The following is an 18,083-nucleotide window of genomic DNA, read 5'->3' on the forward strand; positions in this document are numbered from 1 at the left end:
AGGGTTGTATCTTCTCCAGGCAAATATACTCTTAGTGTTCTTAATTCTTATAATGAAATGTCAACTTTACTTGAATACACAGTGAAGTATGAGAAACACTTAAATTACTAATAAAATATATATTCATTAGTAATTTTTCAAATAACTGTAAAATCTAGAACTTAAGATCTCTTCTTGCAAAAGTGTGTTAAAACACAAATGTTTCCATACGCAATCTATCTGATGTCAAAAATGAATGAGATTGAACGAGATTAAGTACAGAATGAAGTTGAGGGAGAGAGTGTTTCTAGGCATAGCTTCAGTACATTCTGGGACAGGATACAGCAATGACTTTGGGGGACCAAGAAGAAGCCTAGGGTGGCTTAACCCAAACAGCAAGGCAGAGAATGATATGACGCCAACTAGAGAGGCAGGTGTGGATCAGATGACAGAGCACCTGAGAGGAATGGTGAAGGATTCTGGTCTTTATCCAGAGGGCAATGGGATCAGACTGAGGGTATGTAAACAGTGGTACAGAAGTTTAAGATTGTGAAAAGTGACTCAATGGTGGTGAAAAGGAGACTGGGGAGGGAGGGAGAATATTCAGGGAGGATCATTGGGTTCTCCAGGTGAATCTAGGTGAGAGAGACTGGTAGCTTAGTGTCATGGTAGTAGGAGTCAAAGAACATGCTATTCACAGATTGGATATTAGGAGTTCGAAGATACGGTGTTTAATGGATTGCATGTGCGCAATAAGGGAGAATAGGGATCAAATATGACTTTTAGATTATACAGTTGAATAAGCTGAGTAGAAAGTGTGCACATTCCTTAAGACTTTAGGGAGGGGTCAGATGGTGGAGGGTGTAAGAGAATGTTTAGTTTCGGACATGTTTAATTTGTGTGCCTTTAGGGTCATCCCAACAGAAATTTCAAATAAAGTCTGGAATACAGAAGAAAGAATTTAGTCTGAATAATCCAATTAGAAGTCATCAGCAAATACAATGCTAATTGAAGGTTGGCTGGCAGATGAGACGAAGTATGGAGAGAGGTAGAAGAAACCGGAGCAGTGCTCAGAGGGACCCCAATTTCAATGGCTAGGAGAGGAGGATCTATTCAGGGTTCCTGATTTTCCTTCGGACAATCTAAGTAATTCACCAAGTATGTACTGAGTACATACAATGTATTAGGCACCAGTCTAGGGCCTGGGGATACAGCAGTGAAGGAAACATCATCTTTGCCTTCATGGAGTGATAAAGCATCAGACAAGAAATGGTGAACAGAAGTCCTAAGTAACTAGAAAAAGTAGACCTCTCTCCCTCTGCTCAGCAAGTATTGCTTCTTGAGATCACACGAGTGCCCTCCTCTTCCTCCCGGTGGTTTTCCTTCTTGTGTGTCCTGTCAGAGATCCCAATTCCCCACACATCGCAGAAAGTAGTCAGCCATGATGGGGGCGATGGGGGGGGGGGGTGTCATCCTCCAAGCTCCGTGCAGTGGGTGGATGAGGGTGGAAGGTGGCCTCATGGGGAAGAGTTGAAGTAACTGTACAGTGGGGGTTATGGTTTTCATGATTCTTATCTATCCACAGTGTTAGGCCAGAGAGAGTGGAAGACGGACCAACACAGACAAATGGAATTTCACTAAGAAAAGCAGGCCAGCCTAGGGGATTTTGACATGCTTTTTCTACATAGATATAGCTGAAAAAGTACAACAGACATTGGGATTTCTCTTTACACACAGCAGCGAGCTATCAGTATTTCTTGGGGAGGAGAGCTTTTCTTTTTCAAACTCTTCACCACTGGCGAATTAGGTTTGCTAATACTTTGTTAAGGATTTTTCCGTCTGTGTTCATCAGGGATATTGGCCTGTGATTTTCTTTCCTTAGGGCATCCTTGTCTGGTTTTGGTAGTATGCCATTTTCTGTGAGAGAAAATTAATTAAAAAAAATCAGAGCTGCTAGGTGCAAACTGTTTGCATCACCAATATGCATTTTCTGCCTGTTAACAGCATTTACCATACAATGCACAAGCATTTAGGAAGTGTGTAGTTATATGAAAATACCAACAAAATGCTAGTCTCAGTTGAGGGATGCTATTAGAGATGTGAGATGTTTTTCAGGTGTGAAAGTATGCAACTGCTTTAGTGAAAAAAACTTCCTATAAAACACAAGTTAAATATTTATGGATTTTCTAAGCTAGATTTTAGCATCACGTTTTCACATGTTATTCATTTTAATCTTTTTTTTTTAATGTTTACTGATTTGAGAGAGAGAGAGAGCACGCACGTGTGGGGGAGGGGTAGAGAGAGAGGGAGACAAAGAATCCCAAGTAGGCTCTGTGCTGTCACCATAGAGCCAGACACGGGGCTCGATCTCACAAAACCTGAAATCATGACTTGAGCCGACATAAAGAGTTGGACGCTTAACTGACTGTGCCACCCAGGCACCCCATACTTTTTTACATTTTAGAAAACTCTGTATAAGGCATTTAAAAAATCTTCCATGTAAAAATACGCGTCATTTAACACAACTTTATGTCCCTGAGGCCAGAATGACTATGCATCTTTAGTAATGAGAAATATTAGCTTTGAATTCCTGAAAATGCATTGGGGTTCGTGAAGTATGGAAAGCAGATGTATCAACTAAATGAGACCTTGCACAGTGGAAAGCCGGCAACATTCTAGGTTTGGCATTCCATTTTGTCCAAGGTCCAGATATCATACTTTATTATATACTGTATGTACTTGACCTCAGCAGAACTAGCAGCTCTGTCTTTAATCACCCAGAGGAGCCAGTCCTGGGAAAGGAAGGTTAGATTGTTTTATGCATATTTTCCAAAGCACACTGATCAATAATTTAGAATTTTACAATGTTTGCATTGGCAGTTCTAATTTTTTTTTTGTTTTCTGTTTTCTTAAGATCCAAAAGCACACATTTAGCAAGACTGCTGGTAACAAGAGAACGCGGACACGCAGAGGGGTGTGTTGTAAGTTGTGCCTCAGAGCAGACAGATGCCGCTGCTGTTGACAAAGGCATATTCATGTTGCTTCATGATTGTGGTTTTCTATGGAGGAAGAAACATCTCTTTTGGAAATACAAAGAAAGATTTTTTTTTTTCATTCTGATACACACAAAATAATAGATAAGAATGCACTGGTAGAATTCTATCAGGTACTTCCCTAGAACTTTCCAGAACCTAAACATTGTTACCAATTCTAATTAATCAGATACTTCAAAAGGTGCCATTTACTTTTAACAAGTAAGGAAATGAAAACTCTTTTTTAAAATCATTTTTCATTAACATGTTATAACAAATTAGGAATTGATCCCAAGAATTTCAGTAAAGAATCTTCAGAGACTCTATCACCACTGGGAATGGAAAACACATCTCCTTTGGCACAGGTCCTCTTTATTCGGTTTTCATTTCCTTACAACAGTTCCCTCGCATGATATTTTGGAGGCTGCTGGGTTCATTTGGAAGCTCATAAAGTAATAATGTCGATTAAAAGGATTAAAATCACTCCTCCCTTGGCTCTCATTCCCACATGAATGAGCTGCATATATGAATGTAATCCAGATTTGGAAATGTTGGAAGCCAGAAAAAATACGAAGCACTGAGAAAGAAGGTGGGAAGAAAAGTAAAGCTTGAATAAGAACTATAGTTGTGATTTTGCTACAAAAATTTCTACGGGAACATTTGAACCATTGTCAAAAAAATATACAATCTACCTTTGGGGCCCCAATACATACTGACAGGTGTCACTGGGCAACTACCTAAGGTTTTCCTTTGAACTGCAGCAACAGACAGAAGTGGGCAGGAGTTTTCAAGCTATTTTTGTGCATAAATGCCCTTGGAGAAGTTTCGCAGAGTATTATTTTTAAATATATAAAATAAATAGTATACTAGCTTTCTATTGCTGCCAGAACAAATATCCACACAGTTAGCTGGCTTGAACAGCACAAATAAACTATCTTCAAGTTCTGAGGATCAGGAGTCTGACAGAGGTCTCAGTGGGCTAAAATGAAGGTGTTGACAGGGCTGCACTTCTTTCTGGAAGATCTAAGGGAGAATCTGTGTTCCTTGTCTTGTCCAGTTTCTAAAGGCCACCCACATGCCGTGGCTGCTGGCTTCCTTTTTCCACCTTCAAAATCTGCGAAGGTTGATCAAGTCCTTTTCACATTCTCCTCTCTGACCACATTGGGAAAGGTTCTCTACTTTTAAGAATGCTTGTGATTAGGTTGAGCTCACCTGGATAATCCAGGATAAGCTCCCCACCTCAAGGGCCTTCACCTTAATTACATCTGCAAAGTTCCTTTTGCCATGTAAGGTAACATATTTACAGATCCTGGGGGTTAGGGTGTGGGCATCCTTGAAGGCCATTATTTTACCTAATTAGGATTATGGATGAAATAGTTACGCAGAAATAAGTAATAAAGATATATTAAAATCCAAATGTGCAATATAATAATACATGTTTGCCTTTATTAACACACTAATATCTAGAACAGGTCAAATATTGTCTGTGAATTCAAAATAGTGGTAACCATAAATGACTTTTCTTTTTTTTTTAATGTTTATTTATTTTTGAGAGAGACAGAGTACGAGTGGGGGAGGCAGAGGGAGAGGGAGACACAGAATCCGAAGCAGGCTCCAGGCTCTGAGCTGTCAGCACAAAGCCTGATGCAGGACTCGAATCCACTGATGGTGAGATCATGACCTGAGCTGAAATCAGATGCTCAACCGACTGAGCCACCCCAGGTGCCCTGGGGAAAAAAAAAGTATTAAGTTTCAATAGCAATTCATGACTTTTCTCTTTATGGTACTTAAAACTATGCCTCCAGTTATGTTTACTTGTGCACATCTGCCTCCTTACATAGATTTTAAACTCCCGAGCAGCAGAGACTTCTAATAAAACTTCGTGCTCTTAGGTTATAATAATAGAAAATAAGTTATTTCCTAATTGTCTTTGCTTTTTGGTCCACATAATTTTAAAGATTATTTTCAAAAGGATTACTACTATCTGATACATAAACATCAATATATGCATATATGAGATATATATGATATATAATATTTTATAAACACACACAAAATATATACTTAATGGGATTCTCTATGTTATTCTATTTGCAGTACTGGTATTTTTCTCAAAAATGATACAAATAAATAATAAAATTAATCTGAGAGTTTTTGCTATAGTAACCTGGAATACATTTTTTCCCAAGCTGCAGACTTACAGGCAGCTTGGGAAAAAATGTATTCTAAGTCACTATAGCAAAAACTCTCAGACTAATTCATTTTGAAAATACATAGAATATCAGGGATTTTTAAAAAGTTTATTTATTGGGGCGCCTGGGTGGTTCAGTCAGTTGGGTGTCCGACTTTGGCTCGGGTCACGATCTCACCACTTGTGAGTTCGAGCCCCACGTTGGACTCTGTGTTGACAGCTCAGAGCCTGGAGCCTGCTTCCAATTCTGTGTCCCCCTCTCTTTCTCTGTCCCTCCCCCACTCATGTGCATGCTCTCTCTCTCTCTCTCTCTCTCTCAAAAATAAACACTAATAATTTTTTTAATGTTTATTTATTTATTTTGAGGAGAGGGAGTGCACACATGAGCAGGGGTAGGGGAGAGAGAGAGAGAGAGAGAGAGAGAGAGAGAAAGAGAGAGAGAGAGAATTCCAAGCAGGTTGAATTCCAAGCAGGTTCCATGCTGTCAGCATGGAGCCTAACTCGGGGCTTCAACTCATGAACTGTGAGATCATTATCTGAGCCAAAATCAAGAGTCAGATGCCCAACCAACTGAGCCACCCAGCTGCCCCTATCATGGGTTGTTTACAAGCAGCATCACAAGACAGTATTAAGAAAATAATCAATAAGTGTATATACTCAATAAATATATATACTCATTTATAAATAACTGAACACACCCATTTTATTAAAAAATTAAGTTTATTTATTTTGAGAGAGATAGTGAAGTGGGGGAGGGGCAGAGAGAGGGAGACAGAGAATCCCAAGCAGGCTCTGTACTGTCAGCTTGGAGCCTGATGTGGGGCTTGAACTCATGAAACCATGAGATCATGACCTGAGCCGAAACCAAGAGTCGGAGGCTTAACCGACAGAGCCACCCAGGCGCCCCCACTCCCATTTTAATTCATCACCAAAAGAGGCAGACATGTTTGCAATCTTCACACATATAGAAATAAACTCTCCAATCATGAGAAAAACAGGGTCATAAGGACAAATCTAAGGGTCCAGTATACCAGTCATATTTTCCTACTGTTCTATCAATTATTGACATGGGTATTAAAATCTCTGATTATAATTGTGGATTTGTTATTTCTCCTTGCAGTTGTATTAGTTTTTGCCTTATGTATTTTGAACTTCTCTTGGTAGAAACATAAACTTTTAGGATTGTTATGTTCTCTTGACTAATTGACCCCTTTATCATTTTGAAATGACTCTCTTTATCCCTGGGGATATTCTTTGCTCTGAAACCTTCGTTGTCAGATTTTTGCTCACTGGGAATCTTCACATTGGCAGAAGAAAATTCTCTACCCAAAGGAACAGTAATTATTTAGCCGTCCTGATCCTTTGTTTCAATATTTATTCAAAGGGATGTATTGCTGAACTCTTGGCACATTGACCTAAGATATTCAGGGGATATTTATTTATGAAATAGGATGGATGTAAGGATTTAAATTTTGAAAACATAATGTAACAATGAATCTAGTTCAATAAGAGGCGATTCAAGGACCGCAGACCTCAAATTTTGTCTACAGAAATCTAAGAATTATTCAGAAGCATAAAGAATCTTAGATCTTCAGAAGGATGTTAGGTCTCCAGCCCCGCCCCCTCACGCTATCTGTGACAGGATTAATGCTTAGAGGAGGGTCAGGAAAGGCAAAGTCTGTGGTAGAACCGACTATGGCAACAGGGGGACCAGAAACCCAGTTTCCTGTCTCACAAAAGAATACTCTTTACGTTATGTCACCCTATGCCCATGGCTTTATAATTGTCACTCCTTTTTTCAGTTGTTTGTCTTTGGACCAATGGACAGAAGAGAGTATATGTATTGAGGAAAAAAATTCAAATGAGTTCCAACTTCCCCAAAAGTGTTCGGGTTTCAGTGTTCAGTGGCAGTTTCTATCATTTTAAACGTCCGCTTCTTTGTCCATTCACCTGTAAAAATAATTTTTCAGTTACAATTCCCTCAGACACACTAATTATTTTCAATTACAATACAGTCCATGTATTTCCCCCTATTTTTAATACATGCAGGTTTTTCTGTTAAATAATTCGGATGGCTTGAGCATATTAATCTCTCCAAGAGTACGGATAGACCAAGAACACATAAACTATCTGCAGAGAACATGGATGTTGTTATTCGGATGTTATTAGTGTATAAGGATGCCCTGAGGACATCTGATTCACTGTTACCCTTCACGATTTCAACAGATAAAGAACCATGCATTTAAATTAGTGATCAAGACTTTCTGGGCGGCATGGATGAACTCTACCCAATATCCCACTATTCTGATGTTACCGAATGAGGATTTTTTAGATAACAATGATTAATGATTTCAGAGTTTTTCGATGCAATTCTCATTCTAGTTTTATCTCACACTACAATAGCAGGGAACAGAGTTTTCTGAACATAGTGAACCTTAATTTGATGATTTCAGTATAATTTCTTCACTCAATCATCTATTAATTTTACCAGTTAGTGGGGTCCCAGGATGGCTCAGTTGGTTAGGTGGTCGACTTCAGTCAGGTCATGATCTCGCAGTTTGTGGGTTCGAGCCCCGTGTTGGGCTCTGTGCTGACAGCTCGGAGCCTGGAGCCTGCTTCGGATTCTGTGTCTCCCTCTCTCTCTGCCCTCCCCCTGCTCACGTTCTGTCTCTCTGTCTCTCTCAAAAATAAACACTAAGAAAAAAAATTTTTTTTTTAAATTTACAGGTTAGAGATACTTAGTCTGCATCAGGCATCACACAAAGTACTAGGGATTTACAGATTTAAATAGCTCTCACCATTAAGGAGCTTAGCATCTAATGAAAGATTTGTCATAATAAAGCTTAACCTACATGATATACAAAGTGAACAGGTAAATTGCCCAGTTATAGTCAGACGGGTATAGTTAGTTTCATACAGAAAGTATAGAGGTACGGCACAACAGACACATCTAAATGTCCTTCTTCCTTCTGAAGAAACTCTGAATGTCCCCCATACTGCCACACAAATACCATATCTGAGGGGTCAGAGCCAAGAACAATTCTATGGGTTACCCAATAAAGCAAGCAATCAATATGGTCGAGAGCATATTTGAGCAAAGCCTTTATAGAGATTTGTAGATAAAGACCATTTTCAAAACTGCAAATTGGGCCTCAGATTTTAAAGGAAACTGAGAATTGGAAATCATGCTTTCCATCACTTTCGAGATGAAAATATCAATTCTTTGGCAGGACTCTCAGTGCCTTTATCCTTTTGCCCCTGTTTTATTCGGCCTGGGCTGCCATTACTAAATACCACAGACTGGGTGGCTTAAGTGATGAAAATTTATTTTCTCACAGTCTGGAAGCTAGAAGTTCAAGATCAAGGTGTCGTCATGGCTGGTTTCTGGGGAGGTCTCTCTTTTCCAGCTTGTAGATGGCTGCCTTCTTGCTGTGTCCTCACATGGCCTTGTCTCTGTGTGCATGGAGAGAAAGAGGAAAAGAGAGAAAAAGGGAGAGAGAGAGGGCAGAGGAGAGACACGAGAGAGAGATATTTGGTGTCTCTTCCTCTTTTCATAAGGACACCAGTCCTATGGGATTTGGGTCCCGCTCCTCATTTCATCTTAATTATCTCTGGAAAGGCCCTATCTCCAAATATGTCACACTGTGGGGGCGGGGGGCGGGAGGTGAGGGGGCTCTGGGGGGGAGGGCTTTAACATACAGTTTGGCGGGACACAATCTAGTCCTTAACACCTCTTCACCTGTGTAATCTCACACTTACAACTCCTGTTCTTGACAGGCGTTCTGCCATAGCAACACTTATTCAAATTCCCCTAATTTCTTACATTTTTTTTTTCCCTGATGCTGCCGTGCATGCTTTTATTTTTGCTCACTTCTCCCTGCTTCCCTGCCTGACATACCTATAATTCAACCTCTTCTTCGAGACCTTCCCAGATTTTTCCCAGGAAGAATTACTGGGTCTTGTATATAACCTCCAAGGATATAGCATTATCACGTTGAACTTTAATTGACAAAGGATGCTCAATACATATAAATATTTTTGAACATATGGAAGATACTATTTTTACAAGATCTCCTAATATCGTTGAACTACAGAGCTAATTCTCTAGAAAGCTCTGTCGTGGACTATTGTTATACAATAATCTCTGCCCACCCCCCCTCTCCAAACTTCAGGGGGTTTCTGAAGAGACAGGTGCTCCTGCCTCAGACTTTCAGGGAGAAGTTTGAGGAAATAACTAATTATAAAGATTATTGTTAATTTTATATTGACGTTCATATTCCAATTGCATTTCCTGAAGGTAAAGTCTAATGTATTTTTAGAATAAAAATATTTAAAATAGACATTATATATTTGAAATGAAGATAATAATGCTATTTAAAAAATGGGAAACTCGGGTCTCTCTAGCAATGTTGGACATGCTTTTCAAGAGAATATATTAATCCATTTGTATCCTGGGTATTTTCTCCCTGGACTCAGTCCATTTGCTGCCAGGCCATTGGCTCCAGAGTTTGTGTTCACGTTTTTTATTCACTGCCTAGCACCCCCAGTTAATTGGAACACATAGGCTAGATAACAGAAAAGTCTAGCTGAACACCTCTCACTAATAACAGGAATTGTGACCTTGGTTGTGACCCATAACCTTGATAATGTGGGGTTCACTTCGAACTTCTCACTATACTTACAATAATTTAACCGATGATTTACCTAATGGGTGATTTACCTAAATGGGTGATACATATTGTCTGAAACAGGTAACCTGAGCTTAGAAACTTTCAGTATTAGCTGTTCAGCTTCAGCCACATTTACTATCTGGTGGCTCAGTTTTCTCACCTATAAAATGGGGACAGTGAATGATAGGACCCCCTCTCAGGATCGCTGGCAGGATTAAATGTATTAATACATTAACATTAATCATTAGTTAATAATTTTAATTATTAATTTTAATTGATTAATTTTGATTAATTTTAATTAATTAATTTTAATTAATTTTAATCATTTTAATTAATGATTATTCTATTACTATTATAATCAAAAATAATAAAGTCAATACAATATATTTAATATAATTTTACATTAATATAATTTTATATTAATATAAATTTATATTAAATGTTTAATATAATTAAATAATAAAATATTAATGATTATTAACATTAATGATATTAATATTATTAATTAGTATTAATGTTAATATTAATTCTAATACTTAGAATAGTGCCTGGTCCCTAGTAAGCACCTAAATGTGAGCTACTATATTTATTAAGTATTCTTACTTAGAATTACTCCTACTTAAATAAAGTCCAGTGAATGAGGTTTTGGTCTCAGAATTCCATACACACATCAGAGATTATAACCAGGTAAGCATACCTCCACGTGAGGGGTGTCTTAAAATTTTGTGAGCAGTACTGGTGGAGGTTTACTTATGGTCCAAGGTAGATGATCTGCTCCAACTGCTCGGATACATGAAATGAATTTTTTTTTTTTTTTTTAATGGGGATAGCTAAAGAAAGCTGTGCAGATAACCAAAACTCTTCAACCCCTTGTCAGTTACCATTTTTTCAGTTGAAGGTATTTATAACGATGCTGCTAATAGGGTGTAAGTTTCTTTAGAAAGAACAGCATATAACCTTTTAGTGCATACACAGTAACCTCAAATTTCTACACGTCATATAAATAGGGAGATCAATTCTATGAACATCCTAGGCTGTTAATTTTCAGGACCTGTAACCGGGATTTTTTTCTTGGAGTAATCTTGAAGGCTGCCTACTTCCTTGGCCAGGCTAACCATGGGCTCTGTCCTTGGCTTCTAGCTCCAATTCAGCAGTGATTTGGTGAGATGTCTGTGACAATCACTATAGACAGAACTTACCTTTTTTCTTCCCCCTCTGTCTGCATTGGCAAACCAATGTTATCGAATAGCTTTACTTGGGATGGTCACCAGAACTTGGGAACATTGTACTTCAGCCTAAACGTCAGCAGAATTTGGCCACTATCCATATTGCAATTAACAACTACTCTTCTAAGTGTTCAGGTTGCAAATTTGGGAGTCAATCTTCACTCCTTCCATGCTCAGATCTCATATCCAGTTTATCAGAAATTCGATGTCTCTACTTAAAAGGACAGCCAGAAACCAAAGGCATCTTATTACCTCCACTGCTACCCTTGATCTAAGCCATCATATCTCACCTTTATTATTGCAATACTCTTAACTGCTCTCTCGGCTTCCACTCTTACCCACCCTATGGTCTAGTCTCCACACAGTAGCCAGTACGATCCTCTTAAAAGTTAAGTCACCATCAGGCCACTCCTCTGGTCAAAACCTCTCAGCAGCTCGTTTTGTTCAAAGTCTGGTCTCTTATAAAAAGCCTGTATATGTTCCTAAGCCTGTGGCTCCCTTCGCCAGCCTTTGTCGCTTATACCTTCTGACCTCTTCTGTCTACCTCCCTCTGCTAGGAATGCTCTTCCTCTACCTCCCTCAGGCAGTCACCTCAGTGAGGCCCATCCTATCCTACTTAAACATGAGCATGCATGTCTACACCCATCTAAGCATCTCCTATCCCATACTCTAGTTTTCCCCACTGAATTTATCACTACTACATAAACTCAAGTATGATCCCCAGAACTTTCTGGCAAGTTCCCAGGTGATGCTGATAGCTAGGGGTCCAGGAACCACACACTTTGTGAGCTACTGCTTCAGGAGAATCTCTCTTCTCACGTTCTTATTTGTGATTTGGGTAGGACTGAATTACTTAAAACTTTAGGGACCATCAGACTAAAGTGTTTCTTAACCCAGAATGCTGGGCCCCCACCCTTACAACTTTCTGATTGGATAGGACTGGGGCAGAGCCTAAGATTTGCCATTTCTAACAATTACCCTTTGAAAACCACTGGTTGAATATAAACTTTTTATTAAGTTTGTTTCCTTTCCCTAAGAATATAAACTCTAAGAGGCCGGAATTCTTTTCTTGTTCTCTGCTGTTTTCTCATGCAAAGGACAATACTAGGTACACAATAGCTGCTCAATAAATACACATTGAGTGACTAAATGAAAATCGCTTATTCTAGCACTACATCAAACAATTTTAACCTTATTTTGACAGATTTTATATAAAGACATGCAAAGCCAAAAATCTCTACAGTTCAATCCTCTCAGGTAAGAAAGCACTGCCAGAGACAACTGGGATTTCCTGATATTTGGAAAACAAATTATTAATAATTTACATTATCTTAACATGAACATTAACAATAAACATTTATGGTAAGCTACTGGTTCTTGAGCACTTCATGTAAAGTATCTCCTCTAACAAATTCTGAGGAGGCTGGTGATATGCCTTCCATTTTAGAGATAAGGGCTGTTATAACACAGCGCACTTATCAGCGGACTCCAGGGTTTCCACATTATCTTTTCCCCTCAATGTGCTCTCCCAATAGGGAGCTTGAACAAAGTAGGGTGTGAGATGGGAGGTGAGTTTTCTTTCTGGTATCCACACACGTTAAAATCTGAATTAAACTTCACTGAATTTATTTACTTCTTATAACATTAAAAGATCATCCCAGACACTCTTGTACTACAATAAAGTGCTAGAGGAATGTTTCAGAGCACTGGAGCTCTAGATGCAAATATCAAATTCCACAAATGTTATAGGAATTTAGTTGTGAAAGGTATGAAAATGTTTTTCAGGAGGCATGGTTTGTGGGCTTGTTTTTGTAATGATTTACAATAGTTTATTCTGTCTGAATATTCATTCTATCAAATGCTATGCAATAGCATTATACTTACGCAAAGAAAAACTGAAAGACGAATGATTATGAGATAATGATTCATTTTCTTTGGAATAGACTGTTAGAACAGGTTCAGCAAATGTTTTCTTAAAGAGCCAAAGAGTAAATATTTTAGACTTGCAGGCCATGTGATTCTGTAGTCAGGAAAAGCAACCACAGATTAAACATAAATAATGGGCAAGGTTTTAGTTCAATAAAACTTTATTTACATAACTGGTGGTCTGCCCATTGACCATACATAGTTTGTGGACCCCTATGTTAAATGACTCCAATCTCAGTGGGATGAATGAAATGGACCAGATAAATTTCAGGTAAATTTAGCAAATTTACCTCTCTCTTTTTAAAAATTGTTCGCCTTTTACTTTAGAAACATCCATGTTCCTGTAACTAAACATAATGACTTAAAAAAAAAAATGACAACTCTAGCATGCAAATTAAAACAGACATTTGGCTTTGTAATAAACGGAACGAGTTAAAAGAATCCTTGTATTTATTTTTTACACAGCACAAATGTAGGTGACACACAGTAAGTCCGTCACTTCCCACAAAACTTATAAACTGAACAACTGAGAGTCTAAATTCTTGTAGTCTTCTGCAGCGCTCAGAGCTATCCACTTTATGGAATCCATTCCATAGCAGCAGAGGAGAACCTTAACTTAAAGCACCAAGTTTCCAGGCATTACTACAAATGTCTTCTTTTCATTCCCTAATACATGCAAACTGCCTATGAATAAATACCAATTCACTTTAAGCTTCCATGGAGAAGGGAAAGCTGTTGGGAAACCAACATTATTCTTAAGTCTAAAAGTGATTCTACCTCTTTATCTTGGTTTCTTCTGTAACAATTTTCACTTTTAATGTAGTTCTATTAAACATGAACATATTTTAATTTTGAACATAATCCCTCTCAAATTCATCTAACAGTTTAGGATGTTCATATTTGTTTTATAAATCCGGGGGGGGGGGGTGGAAACATGATCTCTAATCTAGAATATTCTGGCAATTTCTATTAAAAGTTAAATTTAGAATTTTATAAAAGTAATATAGCCTGTGTGTCCAAATTATAAGATTTTTAAAAGTCTTTAATTTATGTATATTAACATACACTGCGAATCCCAATACATTTTATAGAAGTGTGATTTCATTCTCTGAAGCAGGGTTCAACGGGCATTTCTGGATCTTGCTAATATGCCCGGAGATTACTGGATCCACTAAATGGACAATGAAAACTGGTTGAGGCTGCTGCTGAATGCTTCAACAGGAATCTGATACACAGACACAGATTTCATTGTTATAGTCAATGCAACTGAAGTCTTCCTTAAAACTGTGCTCCTGATAGGCTGAAGAGAGAGTAATGGACTGTTAGTTCTTTAAGCCAAAAATGTACGGACGTGTGGTACAAAGGCTTCATTCTCTGCCCGTAGTTAGCAACTTGAGGGCCTTCTGTAGATTCTGCACCGCTGTGCTGACATCCTCATACTGCAGAGCACTGCCAGCATACTTGCAGTATTTCTGAGCTCTGGCAAAGTCCTCTGGTGTTAGACGGATATCCGCTGGAAGACAAACAGAATAAGACTATCCGTAAGAATAGAAACGTATTGTTAGGTTAAATGCTTACATTTAAAATTATAAAAAAAATATTTAAGGTTATATAAAAACATGAAGGCTTTTTTCAACCCCAGGGTATTTAAATAAGTTTTTTCCATGCTTTTCAAATTTTTTCTTACTCATATAAACTATACACATGCCACTACACAATAACTTATATGAAAAGGTTTTTTTCCCCCAAGTAATAAACTAGAGGCCTTTGTATTTTGGTAGATTAATTGCAAAAAAAAATTATATTCTGTGTAAAATAAGGACAGTAGTTTAGGTGTTTATGTTAGAATTGCTAAGCCTCTCTTTTCATGGAACAACACACACAGACTAAACCATTGAACCCTCATTTGAACTAGAATATAAATATAATTCTCAATGACAAAAATAAATAACATTTTTAAAAAATTACATAAGCCATTTGACTTTTATTTTAGCATGAGAATATTTTGTGTTTTTGTGCCATCCGTATATAAAACTCTAAGGTTTAACGAACATACTATCATTGAACTACAAAATTCAACACGTGAACAACTTTTACAATTTATGTCCAAAATTTATTCTTGGCAAGTTTTCCAGTTACATATATGGTTAATATGGGTAGTGCTCAACTAAATAATCTGGGTAAGGGGTGCCTGGGTGGCGCAGTCGGTTAAGCGTCCGACTTCAGCCAGGTCACGATCTCGCGGTCCGTGAGTTCGAGCCCCGCGTCGGGCTCTGTGCTGACCGCTCAGAGCCTGGAGCCTGTTTCAGATTCTGTGTCTCCCTCTCTCTCTGCCCCTCCCCCGTTCATGCTCTGTCTCTCTCTGTCCCAAAGATAAACAAACGTTGAAAAAAAAAATAAAAAAAAAATAATCTGGGTAAAAAAGAAAACCAAAATGATAAAAACATTTCATTTAATCTAAAATTTGAATATACCTGAATATATATTTCTAAAGATGAAATTAAAAACTGACGTTATGTCTTGTCTTTTGAAATACCATTTTCTTTAGAATTTTTTATGAGGATTCTAAAAAGAAGTGATAGGAGGCTGAGGCACAGAATATAACGAGCAAATAATATATTTCAAATTCTATTTATAAGTCTGTACTTATAAACAGACTATTTTTGTTTAGTTACCTTTAATTTTGCCAAAGATATATGTGCGTATGTTATACATATCTACACATATAGCAACTGCAGGTATCTGGACACTAAGTTCTGATCCAAATTATTGTTTTCTTTAAAATTTTCAAAAGAGTTCTGAAATAATGGATCATAAAGTTTCTAGGGCAGGATCAGGCACCAGTAAGTGCTGAAGAACTTTAATGAATGAATATGTTTCCACTTCATATTATTTCCTACATTTTAAAATGAATCAAGTTCACACAGAATTACATATTAATTTCTGACTTTAAGAGAATATAAATATACACATATCTACATATGGTAACTAGCCAGTGTGCTACATATAAATTCTTCAAATACTTGTTGAATGCTATTAAAGTTTTAATGGTTAATCTTACTATTGTAAGAAATTACACATTCCAATTTTGACAGAACTTACTTCAATTTTCTTAAGTTCCAGTCTTGGTTAAAAAGCAAAAAATATAAATCAATAAACTAGTAAAATGTAATTATATATTAAAAAAAAAGTTCTCCAGTAGTACTAAAAGTTTTAGTACTACTGAAAGTACTAAATTCTTTTAGTATTTAGTGACTTGGCATTTGTTACCACTTAAACTTAAAAACCAATTATCCTGCAGCTCTATTGACAATTTAGTCAGGACACTTTAGGTTGTATTTTTTTCTTGAAAATACCTACTAGATTTTTCAAAGTTTTTTCTAGATATATTAAGAGGCTCTGGTCATCTAGAGCTAGACATACTATCTAGGTGTGTGAGACATTTTTGAAAACTGAGTTTACCCCACTCATCATTTTGTACTTTAACAGCCTGTCCTCTTATCTCAGGGCAATTTTTAAATATGTAGGGCATCCATGTAGAATTTACTGAACTTGCTGGAAGAAAACCCAATGCACAGAACTAATATTTTTATACCATTAGCCTTAGCACTGTTTTGCTGACATACCACTTACTTATTAATAAGATGTCTGTAGTGGCAAGAACTCTGTGACTATTTTAGTTTTTACAAACTAAACTTATACACCAATGATAAAACTATCTTAAAACACAAATATTCAGAAAATATGAGTGGAAGTATTTTAACAGGAAAATGTCATTACAGATACATATGTATCTTATAAACTTGTATGAAATTATGTAACTAGCAGATAAAAGATCATTAGATAATAACCATCTTATTCAGATACAAAATGTAACTTACAGATTTATATAGAGATGTTAGATTTATTTTCAACAATTAAAAGAACTTAAAAAGCCATGTCAAATAGTTACTTTTGCTATTCTGTAACACTTCAGGCTTTCCTTCATTTAACAAATATCATCTAAGAGTCATCAATAACAAAACATGTCATTAAACTTTCAAATTAAAAAAAATAAAATCTGCTTAATTATGATTCTTTTAAATTAGCAGTTGAAAACTGAAGTGGAAAATACATAAGAGAACAAGTGTTCAATTTCAGTATCTGATATTATATTCCAAATTGTAAAAACTTCTTCGTGCACCCATATAGAAGCTGTTTTTTCAATTACTAAAATTTACTAGAGGCCATAATCAGAGCAGAGAGAGCATATTGTGGACCTAAAAGGTGTTTAAAGGATTAGAGAGGCTGTCTGTCTAACAGAATATCTCTTTTCTGAACTCTATGCTTAATATGTTCCAAATGGCTTTAGGCAAGACAGTCCTCATCACAGGGCTGCTTTTCTCCTTTACAGGGCAGTACGAGAAGGCAGAAGACAGCTAGGGCTATTAGTGAAGTTCCCTATTGCAGCAGAAAGAGCCTGGGTCAGCACTGGATCAAAGATAACATTTTTGGTGTAAAGAGAAAATCTCTGCACACTCAGTTGACAGGATAGAAGAATCCATTTCCAAGGTTGACTTATCTAATGTCATGACAGAGCAAAGAATAGTTCATTGTAAAAATTTCCAAAATGGGTCTTTAAAGACTCTTTTCTATCTAACTTGGTAATTTTAGAAATTCACGTCAGGGACTTTGGATAATCTGACCCTAGTGGACTCTATAATCCTCTGACTTGAATGGAAAGCACAGGCAGGATCATAGGGGAACCATCTGATACCCAGTAAACCTTAAGGGTAGAGACAAACCTCAGTACTAAACCCTTATATGCAGGCACTGCCAAGATACGTCACTTAAAAATGGCAACAGCAGTAATGATTTGAGGCAGAATTTGACTGCATCAGGCACTGTGCTAAATACTTTTCAGATATTCCATTTAATCTTCCAAAAAAACTTACAAGGTACGTTGTTATTCACATTCTAATACTACATAAACAAGTTAAAAAGGGAAATGCTCTGCTTCCTGTATCTACCACCTTTCCAATCCCATTCTCTTCTCCACAGTCAGCCACAGACTCACTAC

General features: G+C 37.2%; 1 protein-coding gene across 1 annotated transcript in view; it reads right to left on the reverse strand.

Annotated features, from left to right (window-relative positions):
- Positions 1-13,443: 13,443 nt before the first annotated feature.
- Positions 13,444-18,083, reverse strand: part of VTA1 (vesicle trafficking 1) — a 67,875-nt gene continuing 63,235 nt past the window's right edge. The window contains exon 8 of the mRNA XM_015061848.3: positions 13,444-14,537. Within this exon, the coding sequence (XP_014917334.1) occupies positions 14,392-14,537 (146 nt within the window). The 3' untranslated portion in view covers positions 13,444-14,391. The remainder of the gene's footprint in view (positions 14,538-18,083) is intronic.

The sequence above is a fragment of the Acinonyx jubatus genome, chromosome B2 (assembly GCF_027475565.1).
Source record: "Acinonyx jubatus isolate Ajub_Pintada_27869175 chromosome B2, VMU_Ajub_asm_v1.0, whole genome shotgun sequence".
Classification (NCBI taxonomy): Eukaryota; Metazoa; Chordata; class Mammalia; order Carnivora; family Felidae; genus Acinonyx; species Acinonyx jubatus.